Here is a 23,609-nt window from a genome sequence, read left to right as displayed (position 1 = left end):
GAATATTCCGTCAGGCCCCGGGGACTTTTCTGTCCTAATATTTTCTAACAGCTCCAACACATCCTCTCTCTTGATATCTACATACTCTAGAACATTACCCTTACCAACACTGTCCTCAGCGTCATCAAGACCCCTCTCCTTGGTGAATACTGAAGAGAAGTATTCATTGAGAACCTCACCCATTTCCACAGCTTCCAGGCACATCTTCCCACCTTTGTCTTTAATCGGACTTACCTTTACTCTAGCCATCCTTCTGCCCTTCACGTATGAGTAAAAAGCCTTGGGATTCTCCTTCACCCTACTCGCCAAAGCCTTTCATGTCCCTTTCTCGCTCTCCTCAGCCCCTTCTTAAGTTCCCTCCTTGCTACTCTACATTCCTCATGAGCCTTGTCTGATCCTTGCTGCTTACACCTTACGTATGCTGCCTTCTTCTTCCTAACTAGTTGTTCCACCTCCCTTGTCACCCATGGTTCCTTCACCCTGCCATTCCTTCTCTGCCTCACCGGGTCAAATTTATCCCTAACATCCTGCAAGAGATCCCTGAACATTGACCACATCACTATAGTACATTTCCCCTCAAAAATGTCACCCCAATTTACACTCCCTAGTTCTCGCCTTATAGCCCCATAATTCGCCTTTCCCCAATTAAATATCTTCCCGTCCTCTTTGCTCCTATCCCTGTCCATGGTAATTCTAAAGGTCATGGAGCAGTGGTCGTTGTCCCCCAAATGCTCAACCACCGATAGATCTGTCACCTGACCCGGTTCATTACCTAAAACTAGATCTAATATGGCATTCCCTCTAGTCGGCCTGTCAACATACTGTGACAGGAATCCGTCCTGTACACTCTTAACAAACTCCGCCCCGTCTAAACCTTTGGCACTAAGCAGGTGCCAATCAATATTTGGGAAGTTGAAGTCTCCCACTATAATGACCCTGTTATTTTCGCATCTTTCCAAAATCTGCCTCCCAATCTGCTCCTCAGTATCCCTACTGCTACCAGGGGGCTTATAGAATACTCCCAGTAGAGTAACTGCTCCTTTCTTGTTCCTAACTTCCACCCATATTGACTGTAGAGAGGACCCTTCTACATTATCCACCCTTTCTGCTGCTGTAATAGTGTCCCTGACCAGTATCGCCACCCATCCTCCTCTTCTCCCCCCCCTCCCTATCCCTTTTAAAACACTGAAAACCAGGAATATTCAATATCCATTCCTGCCCTGATGTCAGCCATGTCTCTGTGATAGCCACAATATCGTAGTCCCATGTACTTATTCAAGCTCTCAGTTCATCTCCCTTATTCCTGATGCTTCTTGCATTTAAGCAAATACACCTTAGCCCATCCGCCTTACTACTTTTATAGCCTGTACTCTGCCTCTCCTTCCTCAAAGCCTCTCTACCTGTTAGATCTGACTTTTCCCCATCCCCTCCTTCCTCTAACTTACTCCTCCGGTTCCCATCCCCCTCACAAACTAGTTTAAACCCTCCTGAACCACCCTAGCAAACCTGGCTGCAAGGATATTGGCCCCCCTCAGGTTCGGGCAGCAGATCCAGATCAGATCAGGATCCAGATCAGATCAGGATCCAGATCAGGCAGCAGATAGCAGCAGATCAAGAAGAAAGCTGCCTGACCAATCTCTCAAAGCAAGTAGGTATGCTCAATAAATGTCAGCAAAGGCCAGAGCTCAAAAATGAGTATTCAAAACTTTACCTACCTGTTATATGAAGCAACTGGTTTGGGGACTGTGAAGGAGGTAAGAGAATGTTGTGTCTTGGCAGCTTACAGTTACAGATGTGGCTCAAACATACCTGAGTATTATATGACTCAGCCATGAGGATGCCCTGGAAGACCTTGGACAAATCACGTAGATTGAAAGTGTAATGCGACTTGGCAGGGGTTGGGAGCAACTGGGACATTATAGTGGAGTATACTTCAATTGTTGCTGTAACAAGTGGCTCGTTCAGATTTTTGATCCCTTCAGCATTTCCTATTAAACATAAAAGCAGCAAGACTTTAACACAGCTTCATAGTCACATTTTAATGTTGGGAATAAACCACACAATAGATTGGCTGGGTTTCACTGTCCATCCTTGAAGCAAAGTTAAGGGCGACATTGAAGATTGGGGAAGGGCTCTCAAGGCAGGATTTCCTGCTTCTGATATTGAACACAGATCTAGTGGCTCTGTGGCAGCTGATATGCTGAGTGAGTACGGAGTATGTTTTTTGGAAAATATTCTTTAATTGTAATAGTCATTTCACATGTGATCTTGATTATTGGGTAGGGACTAGATTCTGAACAATCAATAGCATTCTCTCCTCCAGAGATTCGGGATAATAGGTCATTTTCAGGGTAGCAAACTGTGACTAGTAAGGTGCTACAGGGATCAGAGCTGGGCCTCAAACTAGTTACCATCTATACAATTAGACAAAGGTACCGAGTATAATGTAGCCAAATTTTAAATTTTTGAATTTTTAAAAAAAATTTATTTACAGCGTGGTAATAGGCCCTTCCGGCCCAATGAGTCCGCTCCGCCCATTTTTTTAAACCCCCAAATTAACCTACCCGTACGTCTTTAGAATGTGGGAGGAAACCGGAGCACCCGGAGGAAACCCACGCAGACACAGGAGAACGTACAAACTCCTTACAGACAGCGACGGGAATCGAATCCCGATCGCTGGCGCTGTAATAGCATTGCGCTAACCGCTACGCTATAAGTATGATATAAATATAAATATGATGCTATAAAGATAGATGGAAAGCAAGTTGTAAGGAGCATGCAAAAGAGTTTACAAAGAGATATATGTAAGCAAAAGGCAAAATTTGGCAGATGAAGTATAATGTGGGGAATATAAGACTGTCTACCTTGCTGGGGAGAATAGAAAACAACAACATTGTCTAACTGAAGAGAGACTATAGAATGGTAATGTACAGAGGGAACTGTACCGGGAACACAGGAAATTGATATGCAGGTACACAAAGTAATTAGAAAGATTAATGTATGTTGGGCTTTATTGGAAAGGATATGGAGTAGAAAAGCAGAGAAGTCTTGCTTCTCCTTTACAGGGGATTGGCCAAAGCCCACCCAGAGCATTGAGTACAGATTTCATTTCCCCATTTAAGGTGGGATATGGGAGCATTGGAGACAGGGCAGAGAAGGTTCACTAGGTTGATTCCTGAGATGAAGGGGGTTGCTTTCATGATAAAAATGAGCAGTTTGGACCTGTAGTGACTTGACCATAGAAGAATAGGAGATGTTATTGTTAAAAGATACAAGATTCTGATGGGTTTGACGTGGAAGATGTTGAGAGGATATTTAACCTTGTGAAGACATCTAGAATTAGTGGACATAGTTTCACAATAAGGGGTCATTTATTTAAGATATAGAGAAATTTCTTCTTTCAAGAGTGATTTGAATCTTTGTAATTCCCAACTCTAGGATGTTGCAGAGGCGGAATCATTTCCTTATAGACTGATTTTTGATCTGTAATATCAAAGGTTCTGGGAAAACAGGCAATAAAATGGTGTTCAGATTGGTCATTATCTTAATGAAAAGCAGAGCAGGCTAAAGGAGCAATATGGCCAACTTCTGGCCCTATTTCTCATATTATATCCATAAGGTGAAAGGATGGCAGTGGTGGTCAGAGCTGTCCCTAGAGTGGTATTTGGACCTATCTGTCACATGTAATCAAGTAGCCCCATTGACACATGATCTCTGGCAGGATTAAAGGAGGGCACTCTTGGGAATATTTAATCCAGTGTAAATCACATTGTCTTCACAATCACTAGTAGGGCCAGATATGGAGGTCATCATCAAGCACATATAAGAAGCAGAACAGCTTTGGGTGCTGAATGTACTCCGGTTCTCTCAGTTATTTATTTTAATACCATCTTCTAGCATGTTTAAGAATCATAAATTTGACAGCATGATGCTTAGTGAGAGTGAAGATTAGAGATCTGGGCATGATAAACAGCACTGAGTTTCTGGACTTTTTTTTGAAATACATCAAATCACACCAATCTTAAATGTTGGTTCTTTTGAGCAATGCTGCACAGCAGGAATTGATATTTTAAAAATTATATTAATAATAAAGTGTAAAAATATTTTTACATATTTATAGCTTTGATTTGAGTAAGAAGAAAGCCAATACTTAAATAAAAACGTATCATTCAGCCAACCTTTCTATTCTCATGTCTGTTTCCCTTTTGAACACATCTAAGCTATTTACTGTTAGGAACTATCTTGCATTTATGGCACCTATTTTTGGAGTATTACTCCTGTCTGACCCATTCATCCTTTAAGGACTTCTATCAGTACACCTCCAAGTTTTCTCTTTTTTAAAGGAAAGGTACAATCTGTGCAATCTTTCCCAAAGATTCAGTTCCATCCTTGTTAATCTCTTTTCCAGTGTGTCCATATCCCTTTTATGACAAGGAGAACAGTACTCTAAGTATAATGTAGCTTTGCTACTTTTGAATTTAATTTAACATTTCTGGGTGGGGTTTGGTAGGATATTTAATTTCTTTGCTGACAAATGATGCTGCTTTTAATGATTTTAGCTTTCTTTGTTCTTTTACCCCATTGATTTTTTTAAAGGAGTAGGTGATATTTCTATTTTCTTCTATGAAAGTGGGTTGATTTATTTTTTTTAATATTATGGCTTGTTTGCCTCTTAACTGTCAAGTCTGCAAATTTTCTGATATTATCTTGAATTATAGAAGATTCTTTCTTGTTAGGTGTACCCACTGGTATCATTTATACATAATGATATAATCTACATAATCTTAAATCAAAATCTAATCTGGTTTATTTTCTGATTATGAATGATTTTTAAAAAAGTATGTTACACAATAGGATATTATGTTACAGAATAAATTGAGGAAGCAGGTTCAATAGTGACCTTCAAAAGGGAATTGGATAATAATTATGAGGGAGCAAGTGGAGATTGGTGCAAGGGTAATGTCGATTGCAAGGTCTTTCAAAGAGCTGGGACAGGCATAATGGGGTGAATTGCCTCCTTCTGCAATGCAAGATTCTGCAATTCCACTTTTTACATTTCATTGCTCCCTCACAGGGTCTTTCATCTTCCACATCTCACCTCCAAATTTCCATTTAATGTTCTATATTTTCACTGAATCATGAAGAAGAAATCATTTCTATCTGAGGAACTCACCCAACCAACTATCCAAGATTGTAGAAAATATCTTCAGTTTGCTGCTGTCATTCATTTCAACAAAGGACAGATAATTGAAATGACGGGAGAATCGTGCAGTAATTGGGTTTCTTCCTCCACCCGGTGGTCCCATGGCACACACAAAGTTGATATCCATTAGTTCCTTAAACTTTCCTGCAAAATGGGGCATGTGTGAAGTATGAGCAAAGCTATCTGACTCAGTATTACATTCTTACTAGTTTAAAATCTGAAAAGATACTACATTTTCCACACTATTCAGATACTTTTCCTGGGAAATCCCACGTCTTGTTTATCTTTGGCAATATTTGAAAAATCATTTCATAATTACTCTCACTAACTCTAAGGGGACAAATTTAACTCACCTGAGCTGGCAGGAAGGGGGAAAGCACACTGTTAAAATCATCTTCCAAAACTTCTCTACCCACTTCAGCTTTAACTAAGCCTGCTTTTGGTGGGTGAGGCACTTGCTTTAATCATTAACACCGATATTTTGGGGTCTTAAATCATAGAACACCAACAGCATTTTAATTACTAGCTAATTGGTGTACCCTCAATGCCTGGTTCAATAAAACCATTAAAGAGTTTCCTTATGGGTTGAGGAGAAGTAGATGTGTTTGATGGGCCATAAAGGAAAGCCCTTCTTTGCAGCCCCAATCTGTAGCACTGACCTCGCATCAACCCCACAATATACCCATGTGCTAGAAGGTCACCCCAGTTTTTGGCAGCTTGGAGATGAGGCCTGAAAATAAATGGTAAAACCACATAGTATTACAGGACAGAAATAGGCTGTTCATTCAAGAAGTATTCGCTGGTTTGTGCTTCAAATAAGCCTCATCCAAGCTCATTTCATCTCACCTTTTCACCATCTCCTATTCCTCTACTCTCCTGTGCTTATTTAGATGCACCATCTCTGTTTTGCAGTTCATTTACTTTTTATTATCATGAATTCCACCTCTAACTAGTCACTATACAAATGCAGTTGAACACTATCTCCCCTCCTAGTGACCTATGAAAATTTGATTTGTGTACAATTCAGCTATTGGTGAATGCATGTGTTTATAATCTTTATTATAGCCACATTTCTAAGGCAATACCCAGAGCACTTGGGTTTAATTGGCAGACTACACTCCTATTTCAGACTTGCTCACCTATTGAATGCCTGATATAAGAGAGCAGGATGAAAAGGCAACACACACGTCTATTTGGAAATCTTAAGAGAAAGTGATGTTCATGTTTGTGGCCTTACTACCTGGTTTCTCTCTCTATTCCTCACTCAGTTTCAAGATGCACCAAGAATTTCTTCAGCGACCTTTGAAAATTTGTACCATGAGGGTGAAACCAAAGAGCTCAAAGCCGAGGAAAACCAATCAATAGTTTGAAATAATAATGCTGCACCAACTCAATTATCTTCCATTAGTATTTTAATGTTACACTGATGACATTTTCTGCTATTCTTTCTGCACTGGCAGCCAGTTCATGCACATTTGCTTTAATTTCTGGGAAATTTCAGGTTCTGGGGTGAGAAGATGAAAGATCAAGGCCAGTCAGAAATTTAATTTTTTTCTCATGGAATGTGGAAATCGCTGTCTTATCTAGCATTTATTATCCAACCACAAATGCCCTTTAACTTGCTGAAAGATATCAAAGATTTGTTCAAAGTCAATAGGCCAGACGAAAAATGATGGTATGATTTATTTCTGGGCATTAATGACTTAGCTGGGTCTGGTAGTTTCATAGTCACTATTACTGGCCGTGCAGTAGATAAATGCATAGCAGAACAGAACAGAAAGGTCAAAACATACCTATCTGTTTCCTGTCATACCAGCCTTTATGATCCATCCATTGCCGCAAGATTTCAATGGGAGGCTGGGCTCCATATGTCTCGAGAGCTGGCATATTCAGGTCATCAATGAAAAATATAAAATACTTTCCAAGAGGAGGTCCATACACACCTTTGCGCCTGAGGAAAAAAATCATAAGTGATCAGAAAATAATAATATTTTAAAAGAGGGCGGCACGGTAGTGTAGCGGTTAGTGCGACACTATTACAGCGCCAGCGATCGGGGTTCGATTCCTGTCGCTGTCTGTAAGGAGTTTGTACGTTCTCCCGTGTCTGTGTGGGTTTCCTCCAGGTGCTCCGGTTTCCTCCCACCTTGCAAAGATGTATGGGTAGGTTAATTTGAGTTAAAAATGGGCGGCGCGGACTCGTTGGGCCAGAAGGGCCTGTTACCATGCTGTAAATAAAAAAAAGGACCTAAAGAAATATCATGATGGGTAAAACTAGTCTAAATTTTGCAGTAATGAAAATGGTAAAGATGCTGATGTTTATATGCTATTTCCTCTTTTGCATTGCCTCCAACCATCAAAGGCAGGAAAAACTTTAGTCTCACATGTTGGGGTGTTGTAGAACTCAGCCAATGTTTCCAGATAATTGTTCCACTCAAGAGCTATATTAGCTTGGAAACTCAATCCTTCTGCACTACCTTTACAGGATAAATTGGACACAGTAATACCTATGGTATCAGTATGCATACAGATAATCTGCACCAGAAGATCACCACTTTCTGTACTGGTGTAAGCACTGAATGAGCATCCAGGACCCCTATGTGAATGTAGCACTAGATGCTATGCATGTGCTTGTTTGAAAATACTTTGAAAAGAATGGGGCCGCTAAGGAACACCAAGCCATTATATGATGTAATTAGCTGACAAAATAACCGCTGCAGACTGCCTTCAAAGATGGAATATGCAAAAGAAAATAACCTAAATTGATGCAATCTCCTTCCATCTCTTCATTAAATCCAATGGCTGTTGCAGGCCTTGGCTTGACCATCCTCACCCCACTCAGTACTTGTCTCCTACTCCCAGTCACACAGCAAGGACTGATTTTAAAAGGCTGATTCTTCATCCTTAACAATTTCAAAGTCCTATTTGTACATGTGGCTGAAGTAATCTGGCTAATGCATTGGCAATGGATTGGCATCTACTGCACATAGATGTGTTGGCATCAGGGTACCATTGTCAGCTAAGGAACATCATGTTGATTGATTCCATGAAGGTTGGTAGCAGCCTATAAAACAATGTTTTCCAACCTGCTGCTGTTATGAAATTTGGCATGAGCTGCAGAAAACATGCCAGCATATACTCATGGGCATCATCAAATTAACATTGTTCCTAATACTTGCATTTTGTTAGTTGGTCACATCTACACCTTATCATAAGTAACAATATGCTTCTAGAAGCAAAGGAAAAGTAGAAAAACAAGAGAAATTATGAGGAATATTGGAAATTAGGTGCACTAGAATTACATCATAATTATTCATATATATTCCAATACGTAGAGATGGGCAATCATTATGGTATGAAATATAATGTTTGCATCAAGTGCACAATTATCCAAGAGCAATGCATTCATCCTCTGTAACCTGAAGATAGTGGTGCTCAGAACTGATAGAAAATCTGACTAAAATTTCTATGATTTTGGAAGGTATAACAAACTTTACAAGTTTACTAGTGTTGTGGACTATTATCCACAAACTTACCTCTTATCAAGTTTACTGTCAATAAAATCCTGTGTTTGATTAGCAGATGTACGAGCTGAAAATATCATAAAATGGGAAATGTAATCGGGATGTATCTTTTTAAGAAGCTTGTCAGAGATGACGATGGTCTTTCCAGTTCCTGTTGGTCCAATACATAGCACCTTATGGGAATGGAATAAAATAATAACCTTCAAGATTGATATTAATAACAAAATTCAGAAGTTAGTCTTTGCAATATTAGTATAGGAAAGTATAATGCATTTAATGTAAGCAATAACATCCCAGCAAAAAAATATTCTGGATACTTTCTAGGCTCCTTTCTTGTAATGAAAGATGTTACAGAAAATGGCATTACATGAAGAAGATCCTTCAATTTAAACTAGACAAATTAACCAATTTTGTAAGTTCACTGGTACATTCATACCTTCTATATCTTTAGGTAAATTCAAATGAAAATGTAAAATTGATAGGGATTTTAAAGATTACATTCCAGTGGACAGATGTAGTTAAGATATAGATGAGTCATATTGTAATTAATTGGTGAAACAAGTATAGTGGTATATTACATTTGGAAAATATATTTTTGATTCTGGTCTAAATTGTTAACATAATTTGTGAACAGCAATAGTCCTCTCACTGATCAATGTGGATTCCCACTTTCCACTTTCTCCTACAGTGAATTTCTGCCCATTGTCTTGAAAACAAGTAGATGTCCATTCGGCTGCATTTCTAATGCCTCAACGTGCTTTCATTTTATTTATTTGGAAATCTAGATATACTGAATCCACAATAGTACCCTGTCTATTCTTTTGTCCTTTGTCATCTTTTCCAAGAACTGAATGAGTTTAGCCAAGAAAAATTCCCACAGACTAGGTTTTTCTCTTTATTTCTTCAGCAAGGTTCTGATTAATTTGTGTATCGATGAAGTCAATATGTCTGATTCACCCATTCTCACCTGGATCTACCTATCACTTGCTAGTTTTTGCTCCACCCCTTCCCTCCACCTTTTTATACTGGCTATCTCCCCTCTATCGTTCAGTCCAGATGAAGGGTCTCAACCCAAAACGTTGATTGTCTATTTCGCTCCATAGATGCTGCCTGACCCACTGAGTTCCACCACCTTCTTGTGTGTTGTCTGATTTATGGTTTCCTGGATAACTTGTACTGTAACTTTTTTCTTCAATATTATTAAATATGTGCAATAGTGCCAGGTACTTCTTCCCTAGATTTGTTTCAAGATGCATCGGTGCAATTCATTTGGAGGTCTCCATTCTTCAAATAAAGTGACAGAGTAACTTACTGGTTTCTTGTTGGTTAGAAGCATCGACAACAAATGTGACATGCGTATGGTGTCCTGGGTTGGAATGATAATGTCAGAGTAATTGGTTTCTGGTGTAATTTCTACTTCTGATGCGGAAGTTATCCAATGGACCCACTGCACCTGTTACATAAACCAGAGCAATCAGGTAACACTAATATAACCACAAAATCCTTAAATATGTATGTTCTAATATGGGACATCAGTTAAAAAAAGTCAGTTATCTAAAAAAACTGGCATCCACACAGTAATACATGTGCAGAAAACTTGGGAATTAATATCAATAGGTTAAAATAAAGAATGGTAAATTCACTAACCTGTCTTTTTTCTGGGTTTTAACCTTGAGGTTGGTTTAAAACTTTTATCTGTGTTTTTGCTGATTGACAGGAAAGGAACAATTCCAAGACATTGGCCAATTTCAATTTTGGAATGTTCAGATTTCCATTCTATGTAGCTGCATGATGCACTTGGAACTTATCACAGAAATAGTCAACGATACTAGAGAGGGAGGAAACCTAACCTTTACAAGACCTGTGAAGATGATACATGAAGGCTAAAGGGTGGAAATTTATTCTGTCACAGGCACAAAATCCTGATGAGGTAGCAGCTATTCTTATTACACTATGCATTTAGTACAAGCTACTAAGGACAGATTTCTACCTCTTGGAAGTTTCTTATCCTTTTCAATTGGAAAGTTTTTTGCATGCAAATGATAAACATAGTAAGTACCCATTATCAATTATTCAACAAAAATGTTGGCTCTGAAAATAAAATACATTGAGTGGATGGCAAAAGTTTTGTTTTTTGCATGTATGGGATGTCTCATTGGCAAGCCCAGCATCTATTGCTGATCTCTAATTGCTCTTGAGGAGGTAGTGGTGAACCATTTTCTTGTAATGCTGCAGTGCTTGTGGTGAAAACACTCTACAATGCTGTTGGGTGGAAAGTTTTGTGATGTAGACCTAACGGCAATGAAGACATAGCTCGATATTTCCAAATCAAGATGCTGTGTAGCTTGGAGGTGAACTTAAGAGCAGTGGTGCTCTCTTGTGCCTGCTCCAATTGTTTTTTGTAATTGTGGTCACATGTTGGAAGGTGCTGAATAAATAGCCTTAGTAAGTACTGTCATGCATTCTTTGAATGGTATACACTGCAATAACAATGTACTAGCTGTGGAGGAAATAAATCTTCACAGGGGTAGATTGTCGATGTCAATCATGTGGGCTGCCCTGGATGGTGTGAAACTCCTTTAATGCTCTTGGAGCTGTAATCATACTGGTAAGTTAAGATATTCTATCATGCTCCTGACTGCATTTTAAATGGTGGAAAAGGCTTTGAGGAGTCAAGAGGTGAGTGACTTTGATTAGAATTTCCGGCTTCTTACCTGTTTTTATAGCCACAGTATTTACATGACCAGTGCAGTTGAACTTTTGGTGCATTGTGACCACCAGGATGTTAATGGTGGGAGAATCAAGTGGTAATACCATTGAATATCATGGATATTTGGTTAAACCCTCACTTTGCTGAAGACAGAAGGTAGAATGATTGGAAGGAAATAAGCTGCATTGGATCTATTCAACTTTTTGTGGAAGAGACATAGCTGAGCAATCTTCAACATTGTTGTTTAGATGCTAAGTTTGTAACTACTACAACAGTTTGTCTAGAGGCACCACTGGTTCTGTAATGCAATCTTCAGTACCATAACTGGGTGTTGCCTGGTCCTAGATCTTATGTTGTGTCAAATGCCCTTAGATATTTCTTGCTAAAATGTGGAATGAATTGAATTGGCTGATGACTGACTTCTGCGATGATGGGGATTCAGAAAGAAGTTGAGAAGGATAAACCATTCAACAGTTTTGGCTGAACATGGCTGTAGAGGTAATAAACTTGTTTCTGGCACTCACATTCTGGGTCCAGTTATCACTAAGGATGAGGATATTCTTGGAGCTTCCTCCTCCTATTAGCTGTTTAATTGGCTATCACTATTCATGACTAGATGTGGTAGAATTACAGAGCTTTGATCTGGGCTCACATAGCTCTGTCTATTGCATGATGTTCTTGCTGTTTAGCATGTATATATTCCAGTGTTGCAACTTTAACAGTTTAGGATATCCTTGGTGCTGCTCCTGACATGCCCTTCTGCAGTTTTCCATGAAGTTACAGATTTTGGTGAAATAATTTTTTTACAGCTGATGATCATCCATAGTGCTGCGTATTGGCCAGTTTTGAGCTGCCAGCTGTGTTGTATCCCATTAAGATATGAACAAAGGTGTCCTCCACGTGAAGATAGGAGTCCACGGTGATAACGTAGTTGGTCATTCCTACCATTACCGTCATTGACAGAAGTATTTGCAGTAGATATATTAGTAATGACTATGTTATATTGGTTTAACCTTCATCTCAGTTCTCTCAGAACCTGATACAGATCCAGGTTGGCAGTTGCCTTCAGGACTTAGCCAGCTCAATCTGTGGTGGGGCTATGAAGCCATTCTTGCTGATGGACCATGAAGTCCTCCATCCCAATATATATTTTCTGCCATTTCTATACATAGTGCTTCTTCTATGTGATTTATCAGTTTAGGGAGGACGCTAGGTGTTTGCAAGCCTGCTTTGAACTGATGCCAATGGAATTTTTGGGTTTGGAGTTAATGTTGAGGATTCCCAGTTTCACTCCCTTCAGCCTATGCTGCCACCTCTGTTGAGCTGTCCTGTCCATGGGATAAGACATACCTGGAGATTATGATGAAGTACTGAGATCTTGGCTGTAGGTTATGATTCTATGAATATGATTAGACAAGGTTGTTGCTTGACGAGTCTGTGAGTGCAGTTTAGGCAGCAGTCCCAAAGGTGTCCATGAGGAGAATTTACCAAGGCTTTTTGGACTGGTAGTAACTTTTGCCTGCCTGAATCCAATGTCTAGGCCAGGTGGTTCATCTGGTTTCATGCTCATTAGGAATAAATGTTGAGGTTTTTAATACAAATGAATGGCTTACTAGGCTCCAGAGGGCAGCTAATACCTGGAGTAATATGACAGCCAGACCAGATGAGGCAGAAGATTTCCTTCCCTGCAGGGTGTTAGTAAATCAGATTCATTTTTATAAACTTCCAGCAGTCCTACTAAATCATTGAACTCTCTCAATCTAAATTACTCTGTTGCCAGATTTCTCTGTTGAACAGTTGGCTGTTAGTCCAAGCCTCCAGATTACCAGTCTGGTAATTTAACTATTATTACTTATTGTAGCGACTCACCTTCCGAGCAAGCGAACCGGCTCGGCGGTCGGGTCGCGCGTCGTTGGAGTGGCGAGGTCCAAGATGGCGGTGGGCCTTCATCTTCCCCGAGCGACAGGGAGAACTCGCGCGCAGGAAAGATTTGATGACGTAGCATATACGTCATTGCCGTTTTGAGTGGGTGGGAACAGGCTCTCTTAAAAGGCCCGTGCAAGGCGGGAAAATAAACCAGTTCTTGTTCCGAAACCCTTCGACTAGCGTCTTGTTCTTTTCATCGCGGTAGCAGCCGCTACATTGGTGACCCCGACAGTCCAAACGGATTTTGGACCCGCACAATGGACAACGACACAGCAGCCAACACAGTGGCCCTCAAGCTGCCCACCTTTTGGATGCTTCGTCTCAGCATCTGGTTTGACCAGGCCAAAGCACAATTCCACCTTCGACAGATCACCTCCAACTCCACAAAGTACTACCATGTGGTCAGCTGTCTGAACCAGGAGACAGCCACCCAGGTTGGAGACTTCATCCAGTCTCCTCCGGAGGAAGATAAGTACCCAGCTTACAAAGGCCTTCTGATTCGGACTTTCGGCCTCTCCCGTCATGAGCGCGCCACCCGCCTGCTTCATCTCGATGGCCTGGGGGACAGATCCCCATCCGCCCTAATGAATGAGATGCTGGCATTGGCCGAGGGACACAAACCCTGCCTAATGTTCGAACAGGCCTTCCTCGAACAACTACACGATGACATTCACCTGCTTTTAGCCGACGCCAACTTCAGCAACCCACGTGAGGTAGCTGCCCGGGCAGATGTCCTGTGGAAGGCCAAACACGAGAGCAGTTCATCCGTCGGCCAAATCACCAGGCCGTGAGCCCAGCGCCTGCCTCAACCAGTCCCAGCAACCGAGCGACCACACCCCAGAAACACGGACGACGACACTGGTGACCAGCTGTGTTTCTACCATCAGAGGTGGGGCGTGGAGGCCCGTCGATGCCGCCCACCCTGCAAGTTTCAGAGAAACGCCAGGGCCAGCCGCTGCTGATGGCTACGGCGGCTGGCCACCGACAAAGCCTCCTATTCGTTCAGGACAGCCAGTCTGGGTGGCGTTTCCTCATCGATACTGGAGCAGAGGTCAGTATTTTGCCCCCGACTGGCCGCGACACCAGTAACAGGCAACAAGGTCCTGTACTCAATGCCACAAACGGCACAACGATACGGACTTTCGGTACCCGTACACTTCAATTACAATTCGGCGGCAGCCGTTTTACCTGGACCTTTACCCTTGCCGCCGTCGCCCGACCACTCCTAAGAGCCGATTTCCTTCGGGCCCACAACCTCTTAGTCGACCTGCGAGGGAAGCGGTTAGTTCACTCCAGAACTTTCCAGACCTACCCCCTGGAAAAACCAGCCTACCAGTCCCGTGCCTGGACTCCATTTCCCTGTCTGGCAACGAGTTCACCAAGCTCCTAGCCGAATTCCCATCAGTTTTGGCACCTCAGTTTACAAATTCTAGGCCCAAACACGGGGTGCGACACCACATCATTACCACAGGGCCACCCCTTCATGCCCGAGCATGACAACTACCTCCAGACAAGCTCCACCTGGCAAAGGAAGAGTTCCGTCGCATGGAGGAGCTGGGGATTGTTTGCAGGTCAGACAGCCCCTGGGCCTCCCCCCTGCACATGGTCCCCAAAGCCACCGGCAGGTGGAGGCCCTGCGGTGACTACTGCAGGCTGAATGACGCCATCACCCCGAACCGCTACCCCATCCCTCACATCCAGGACTTCACAGCGAACCTACATGGGGCCCGCATCTTCTCCAAAGTGGACCTCGTTCGGGGATACCACCAAATCCTGGTCCATCCGGATGACGTCCCCAAAACTGCGATTATCACCCCATTCGGCCTTTTCGAATTCCTTCGAATGCCGTTCGGCCTTAAGAACGCCGCGCAGACCTTCCAGCGGCTGATGGACGCGGTAGGCCGAGACCTGGACTTTGTGTTCATTTACTTAGATGACATACTAATCGCCAGCCGTGACCGCCAAGAACACCTTTCCCACCTCTGCCAGCTGTATTCCCGTCTCCGTGATTTCAGCCTCACGATCAACCCGGCCAAGTGCCAATTCGGACTTGACTCTATCGATTTTCTCGGCCACAAAATCACCAGCGATGGGGCAACACCCCTGCCTGCCAAGGTAGACGCTATCCGCCATTTTGCCCGCCCCGACACAGTCAAAGGCCTACAGGAATTCCTTGGGATGGTCAACTTTTACCATCGGTTCATCCCTGCAGCAGCCCGTATCATGCGCCCTTTGTTCTCACTGATGGCCGGTAAGGGCAAGGACATTGCCTGGAATGACAAGGCTGCGGCTGTCTACGTTAAGGCCAAGGACGCCCTAGCAGATGCCACGATACTTGTACACCCTAGGACAGACATCCCAACTGCCCTCACGGTGGACGCATCCAACACCGCGGTTGATGGGGTACTGGAACAACTAATCAAAGGCCGCTGGCAACCCTTGGCATTTTTCAGCAAGCACCTTAGACCACCCAAACTGAAATACAGCGCTTTTGATCCGGAACTTCTAGCGCTGTACCTGGCGGTCCGACATTTCCGGTACTTTCTAGAAGGCAGGCCTTTCACCGCTTTCACTGACCATAAGCCTTTGTCCCTTGCCTTCTCCAAAGTCTCCGATCCCTGGTCAGCTCGTCAACAGAGACATTTGTCCTACATTTCCGAATTCACAACGGATGTCCAACATGTCTCCGGAAAGGACAATGTCGTTGCTGACGCACTTTCCAGACCAACCATCCACAACCTGTCCCTGGGTGTCGACTACATGGCCCTGGCTGATGCACAGCAAGCCGACGACGAGCTGCCCAGCTACAGAACCACAGTCTTGGGCCTGCAGCTCCAAGATTTCTTGGTTGGTCCAGGTCGGCAGACCCTCCTTTGCGACATCGCAACAGGTCAACCCCGCCCTATAGTTCCTGCTGCCTGGCAGAGACGCGTTTTCGACTCGATACATGGGTTGGCACTCCCGTCCATCAGATCAACTGTCCGACTAGTCGCCAGCAAGTTTGTCTGGCATGGGCTGTGCAGACAGGTCCGTGAGTGGGCCAGGACTTGTCCGCACTGCCAAACATCGAAAATCCAACGACACACCAAAGTCCCACCACAGCAGTTCGAGCCTACCCATAGAAGGTTCGACCACATCCACGTCGACCTCGTAGGCCCTCTGCCGGTTTCAAGAGGAGCCCGGTACCTCCTTACCATCGTGGACCGGTTCACGAGGTGGCCAGAGGCAACCCCTCTATCTGACATCACGACTGATTCCTGCGCCCGGGCGCTGCTAACAACTTGGATCTCACGTTTTGGTGTTCCAGCCCACATCACTTCAGACAGAGGCACCCAATTCACCTCCAGCCTCTGGTCTGCACTAGTGAACATGCTGGGGATGCAGCTGCACACCACCATGGCCTACCACCCTCAACCAAACGGGTTAGTGGAACGTTTCCACCGCCATCTGAAATCAGCCTTGATGGCCCGCCTGAAGGGTCCTAACTGGGTCGACGAACTGCCTTGGGTCCTGCTTGGCATAAGCACTGCCCCCAAGGAAGACCTCTATGCTTCGTCAGCTGAACTTGTGTACGGGGCGCCCCTGGTCGTCCCAGGGGATTTCATACCCGCCCTTTGGGACAAAGGGGAACAACCCACGGCAGTCCTGCAAAGACTGTGCGAGAGGCTCAGCAACTTTGCCCCAATTCCCACCTCGCGGCACGGTCAAGCCCCATCCTGTAAGCCTAAAGAACTACGAAACTATAAGTTTGTTTTCATTTGCAGGGGCACACCTCGGGCACCGTTGCAACAACCATAAGAGGGGCTGTTCCGGGTCATCAGGAATAATGGATCCACCTTTATTTTGGACATTGGGGGCAAAGAACAGGTCTCCATGACGGACTGCCTCAAACCGGCCCATTTAGATCTACAACAACCAGTCGAGGTTCCAGCACCGCGACGCAGAGGCCGACCTCCTAAGCGATGGCTAACACAGCCCGCGGACCTTGGGGACCGTATCGCCAGTTCTGGGGGGGGGGGGGGGGGTTGTGTAGTGACTCACTGTCTGAGCAAGCGAACTGGCTCAGCGGTCGGGTCGCGCGTCGTCGGAGTGGCAAGGCCCAAGATGGCGGCGGGCCTTCATCTTCCCCAAGTGATAGGGAGAACCCGCGCGTGGGAAAGATTTGATGATGCAGCATATACATCACTGTCGTTTTGAGTGGGCGGGAACAGGCTCTCTTAAAAGGCCCACACAAGGCGGGAAAATAAACCAGTTCTTGTTCCGAAACCCTTCGACTAGCATCTTGTTCTTTTCATCGCGGTAGCAGCCGCTACATTATTATCTAAGTAAATACTAATCATTGACTCATTAAGCATTAAAATAGAACAAAAATATCATGAGTTTATGGAAGCTCCATTCAAACACTGAAATATTTGATAGCAGAGACCCAGAAATTAACCTACCCTTTTCTCAATGTCCTCCTCCTCAGGACTTGTACTGCTAAATCCAGCATCATCCAGCTGATAGTCATACACCAGCCCATCATCAGGGAAACACAAAGCTATCTATAATGGGAAGGATAGCTTAAGGTTATTAATTTCAACATTTTACTTTATACTATTTAGTGGCAGAGCTATAACCAGCCAGTGTGGCGGTAATTGAGTAATTCCCCTGTCAGTCAAGCTAGGCGACCATGTAGCTCTAAATGATTGTGATTGATTTTATGTAAATAGTTTATATAAAACTAATCCCCCACTTCTCTGGAGAAGCTGTCCTACCTTTAATGGGAGACATTCCTATTTTTTCTACTTCCTGCACACCTTAATCGGAAATTCTACTTGTGTCCATGCATGTGATGTGCATATGCACATAGATCTCTGGGCAATTGCAATGATATCCATCAATGTCAATCAACCCCACAATCTTTTTGCACACCGGATTTTCTCAACTATTCTTGCAATCATTCTTCCTGGTTATTTCTCTCCAATTATTCATTCGCTATAAAATTTCTCCCCCAATCTCTCCCTCTCAAACTTCCAAGTACTATAATTTTGTCTCCTTCTCTCTCACCGTGATCTTCCTACATCCTGATGCCCTCCGCTTACAATCTATAACCTTCTTCTCACCCTCCAACTCTTGAGACCGACTGATATTCACCCACCTCCCCTATCTTCCCCCCACAACCAACCTCCCTACCCCATCCCACCCTGATCCCTTCTTTACTCTAATATGTTGGTAACAGACTAACATATGGTTAGTGCATGAACACAAAGCCTAGGACTTTGACATGAAGATGAAGTTCCAATCTGCATGTTGGTGTGCACTGTAAGTGTGAATCATTCAGCTGTGAGAACTGTAAACAGGTGACCATCATATTTTGTATGTATCCCCATTTATTGTAAGCAGCAACCATGTGAACTTACCAATATGAGAAAACTAGAGAAAAATGTAATCAGCAAATAAGAGCATCATAACTTTAGCAAAAGTAACAGCAGACAATGCTTACGTGTCTCTACGTTAAAGCATGCAAAATTAATAACTGGCATTAGTAGCTGCTGTCCTTTAATGAATATATGGATGAAACACTGGGCAGGATTGTTATATGATTTGACATGAGAGGTGCTGCAGACATTTGCTAAAAATGCATAATAAAGTAGTTAGACATGTTGGCATATAAAAACAAAATATGGAAACATGTTGGCATGAAAGAAAGAAAACATTACAAGTAACTGGCTTTCTAATATGAAAGTTTTTTTTACCTCAAAAAGCCATCTTATTTAAAACATACCTTCTCTTCCACCATCTTCTGTCTCAACCAGTTGCTGAAAATAGTATAACTCTCAGCATCACCAGTACAACCAACACTCCAAATCAAGGAAAAAATAAACCAGGGTTCGATTAAGTCATCCAATAACTTCTGCTTTTCAATCGGAAGACCTCTGTCACCCTGCTCAAAGAAAAATGTTTTTCTGTTATTGAGAAATACAGATGAAAAGACAAGATACATACTGCATGGAACAAATGGATTTGAAAATAGTGGAAGCATTAGGGTGCATCAATGACTAGTGGCTAGGTGATGAATTGTTGTTAGGAAGCAAGCAAGGTATTGACTTCTGAGGGTCTGGCAACAATGTTAGAATTCGACACAGTGTTCACAGGCAAAATAACTAGTATATGTGGACAACAGCTTGTATTTTAATGGTGCTTTTAGCATTGTGAAATATTCATCAGAGCATTATCAAACAAATTTGTTACTGAACCACATAAGGAGATGAAAGATCCAAGAAAGTCTTAAGAGATGCCTAAAAGAAGGCAGAGATGGGTAGGTACAAGGAAGGAAAGTTTGAAAGCACGGTCATTGATGGTGTGAAGTGTTTAAATGGGGATGTCCAAGAGGCCAGAATTAAAGAATACTCACATCTCATATGGACCTGTGCTGGAGGTTAAGAGAAGGGGAGGGACAAACCCAAGTGAGAACTTGTTTTCAATAAAGCAAATTTAAACTGAGATCTTGCCAAGCCAAGAACCAATCAGGGCCAATGGACAGTTGGGTACTGAGTCAATAGGTCCAGGGGTGAATTAGCAGAGTTTTGAATGAGCTCAAGCACTTGGGGAGGGAGGTGGTGGGAAATGGGAGGCTGTCTTGGAGAGCATTGAAATGGTTGAGTCAATAGGTGGCAAAGTCCAGATAATTTTAGCAGCTGTGTTCTGGGCAGAGTTGGGGAATAGCATTCAAATAAGTGACAGCAAGATGAATCTAGATTTCAGTACTGTGAGAAAGAAGAACACAAGGGAACTTGGTTGACTATTTTGACTACGTATTTTGCACAATGAAACTGATTAACTAAATCAACAAGTCCTGGAATGTTGGGAGAGACATATGGGCTACCTAAACACTACCTATTCCAACTTGTTTTACTCATCAGCTAATGTGATGTCAACAAGCTGGTTTTGATAAGGGACATTGAAGATACCCAACCAAAGTATATTCTATGGCCTTTAATCCTCAGTGCTTCTTCCATATTGTTCAACATGGAGTAGTACAAGAAAGGCCAATAGATTCTGTAGAGATCCTCAGAAATTACAAAATAAGGTAAGAAGAAAATAGCAAATGTGTAGAGCAATGAAGAATAATTCAGATATATAGCTCAATACAACCAGATATTCAATTAAACTGCTAAGGATAAATCTGAAGATCTGAAGGAGAACTATGTTTTCAAGTTGACTCAAAGTTCAACATTCTCAACTGATACAGGGCAACAAAACAAAAATGTTAGCAAGTTGACCCATACAGTTAAATTAATCAAATATGTTTGAAAGATATGATCAAACTTAAGTGTAGCCCGTTTCTGTTCTTCAAGGAACAAGGAAGTCAGTCATACCTTGGATGCAAAGAAGAGGCATAAAGATGCTCTCCAGTTTTATAAGTCTATTAAGAAGGAAGTGTCAAAACCTGGTCCTTTCACCAAGGAGATGATTATCTGAAAGGTGATCTTATAGCAGAATATTAAATACTATTCAGAGAACCAGCCTGTACAAGGTAATGGAGGGAGGGCAAGCTAGGATACAGGCAATACTCATACAAAAAAATCTTTAGTGTGAGATTATGGGCTCACGTACACATACAGTATTTGCTCACTACTTTAAGGATGCACGTACATGTCCCTTGAAAAGCTGGCAAGATTCAAAGTCCTGCACACACCCCTAGGAATAAGGCACAAGACCACAAGCTAAGCTGATGTCAGAAAGCTATTCTTCAGGCATATTTATCAATGAGTGGAACAGAATCCTGGTAAAGGCGAACATCAGATCATGGCAGAAAAGGAGCTATTTCACATGAATATCCTCCCCCCCCCCACCCACCTGGTTTCTGTCAGTTGTTGGGGGTGGTGGTGGTCAGAGATGGAATCAAAGCTTTAGCTTCTTCCTTGACAACTAACACTCAAAAATTCTGCATATTTATTTGCTCTGCTCTGTATCTTCTACATTTAATTGTAAGTGTACAAGACCTTGTACTAATGCCCCAACTACTAAAACAATATGCACATCTTTCCTGAACTATCATTTCATACATGAGATTAGAACTAGTTTAAATATTAAGAGGTGGCCTCTTTAACTACTGTTATTGACATCTAAAACAAGCAACCACCAAATGCAGAGGCAATGCACTTGCGGTGAGCCTGAAAGGACCCTGGACAATTATCTGAGTGCAGCCAACATAACTGTGTTTAGGTGGGTAGTCTCCCAATCATCAAAATCTCTCTGGGTTTACTAGAGTTTCTTTCCTAAAGTAAAGATATTTTTTCTTTATATTTTTGTCTCCACCAGCAGATTGTCCCTCCAGTAAGTGAGATGGATAAGAGTGATAGTGGCTAGAAGACACTCCATAACATCATATAACAAGTTTGATCTTTCACTTTACATTTTGTTTATATTTCTAAGTATGATTTTTAAATAGAGCTTCAGTTATGTATTATAATCTGACCTCTTTTGGCACCAAAGGATTGAAGAAGCAATCCATCAATTTCAGGAGGCTGAAGGTAAGATTACTATCCATCGAGGCGATCACCTCTTTCATCGATTTCCTCACAAGAAAAATTGACTCCTGTGACAAGATGAAAATGAGTTAAGGTGGTTTGGTTTATAAATTGATAATCTTAAGAGACATTGCCCCTATATGCTGAAGTGGAACAAAAAACAAGAACTTATCCTGGTGAAATCAGGCTCTGACACAGTCACTCTGATTCATTTCTAATTCTACGGCATGTATATGGTTTCATAGCTACGGTAAAACTCCATTAATCCACCATGCTCAGAACTTTGGTAGTGCAAGACTAGCAGATTTTCCGGACTATTGGATGTCATTCCTATTAATTCTCTAAGCACTTCCAATTAATTTTGTTTACATGTTACACAGTAGAATAATACATCTTTCAGTGAAACCAATAAGTTCAGAGGGAGAATGAGAAACAAGACCTTTGTAAGTTTCAAAGGAGAGTGGGAAACAGAACAAGGTGAGTTTCAAGGAAGTGCAGGTACTGGGCCTGATGAGTTTGGAGGGAGTGTGGGAACCAGGGCCCCAGTGTGTGGAAGGGAGTGCAGGTACCAGGGCTCCATTGTATGACAAGAAGTTCAGGAAAAAAGCCCCAGTGTGTGAAAGGGAGTGTTGGAACTGGGAGCAATTGTGGACCAAATCCATGGTCAACCAAATAACACTTGGCTGTTACAAGCAAATCTTTTAGAGGTCATCATATTCCCTGTACACTCCAAATATGTAATTTGGTAGCTAGAGGCAGAATTTCTCACAGGGTAATGTGTACAGTTGTGAGCAGTAAGGGACATCCAAGCAAATGGAGACATTTATGGTGAAAGGCAATTTTCTCAGGAAATCTTGGAAGATGATTTTTTATAACAATGGAATCATAATTGAACAATGCAATTACTGTTGCAAGAAAGGAGGTAAAGTATATTACCCCATTTCATATCAGGATGGCTTCTCCACACAATCATGCCACAATGATATAAAAGTTCAATGCATAAGTGTCACCCATAATTCTGTAGTATAGATGACACAGGTTGAAAAAGGGCAACTTGTTTTAAGGTTGCTTCCCCCTTTAGTACATTGTTAATTGATGGCTCTTTGGGTTACAACTTTGTAGAAGCTTCCAGAGTTAGTCTGGTGCATCCATTGGAATAAACAGTCATGTTATAACTCCTGAGTCTTGGGGAGTTTGTTAAATACTTTGCTATAGTCAAGGAGTCAAAATGGTTACACTGGCTTTGAGGATAAAAGGCAATGAAGACATGGACTATAAGAGGTTTGCAAGGAAAACAGGCTAAGTCCAAAGGGCAGGCCTCAGTTTAAGCAAATGCAAAATTGTGAGTGCAAATGGAAAATGGTACACCAAACTCAGGCTGAGTGTATTGGAATATTAGGTAACTATAACAAGATGTGGGAGTTTTTATTGCATAATTGGAGCAAATAAGATATCTTTATTAGTCACATGTACATCAAAACATACAGTGAAATATATCTTTTTGCGTAGTGTTCTGGGGGCAGCCCTCAAGTGTCGCCACGCTTCTGGTGCCAAAATAACATGCCCACAACCTCCCAACCTATACGTCTTTGGAATGTGGGAGGAAACCAGAGCACCTGGAGGAAACCCACGCAGACATGGGAAGAAAGTACAAACTCCTTACAGGCAGTGGCCAGATTTGAACTGAGGTTGCTGGCGCTGTAAAGTGTTACACTAACCGCTACACTACTATG

General features: G+C 42.4%; 1 protein-coding gene across 1 annotated transcript in view; it reads right to left on the bottom strand.

Moving 5' to 3' along the window:
* Nucleotides 1–23,609, bottom strand: part of dnah1 (dynein, axonemal, heavy chain 1) — a gene marked incomplete at its 5' end in the record, with an annotated part of 293,077 nt that overhangs the window by 122,258 nt on the left and 147,210 nt on the right. The window contains 8 exon segments of the mRNA XM_052017691.1: nucleotides 1,810–1,988; nucleotides 5,174–5,347; nucleotides 6,997–7,154; nucleotides 8,737–8,897; nucleotides 10,037–10,177; nucleotides 17,803–17,904; nucleotides 19,128–19,286; nucleotides 21,825–21,944. Coding sequence (XP_051873651.1) covers nucleotides 1,810–1,988; nucleotides 5,174–5,347; nucleotides 6,997–7,154; nucleotides 8,737–8,897; nucleotides 10,037–10,177; nucleotides 17,803–17,904; nucleotides 19,128–19,286; nucleotides 21,825–21,944 — 1,194 coding nt within the window.

The sequence above is a fragment of the Pristis pectinata genome, chromosome 6 (assembly GCF_009764475.1).
Source record: "Pristis pectinata isolate sPriPec2 chromosome 6, sPriPec2.1.pri, whole genome shotgun sequence".
Classification (NCBI taxonomy): domain Eukaryota; kingdom Metazoa; phylum Chordata; class Chondrichthyes; order Rhinopristiformes; family Pristidae; genus Pristis; species Pristis pectinata.
Note: the sequence above shows the minus strand (reverse complement) of the source record. Positions and strands in the feature narration are given on the sequence as shown.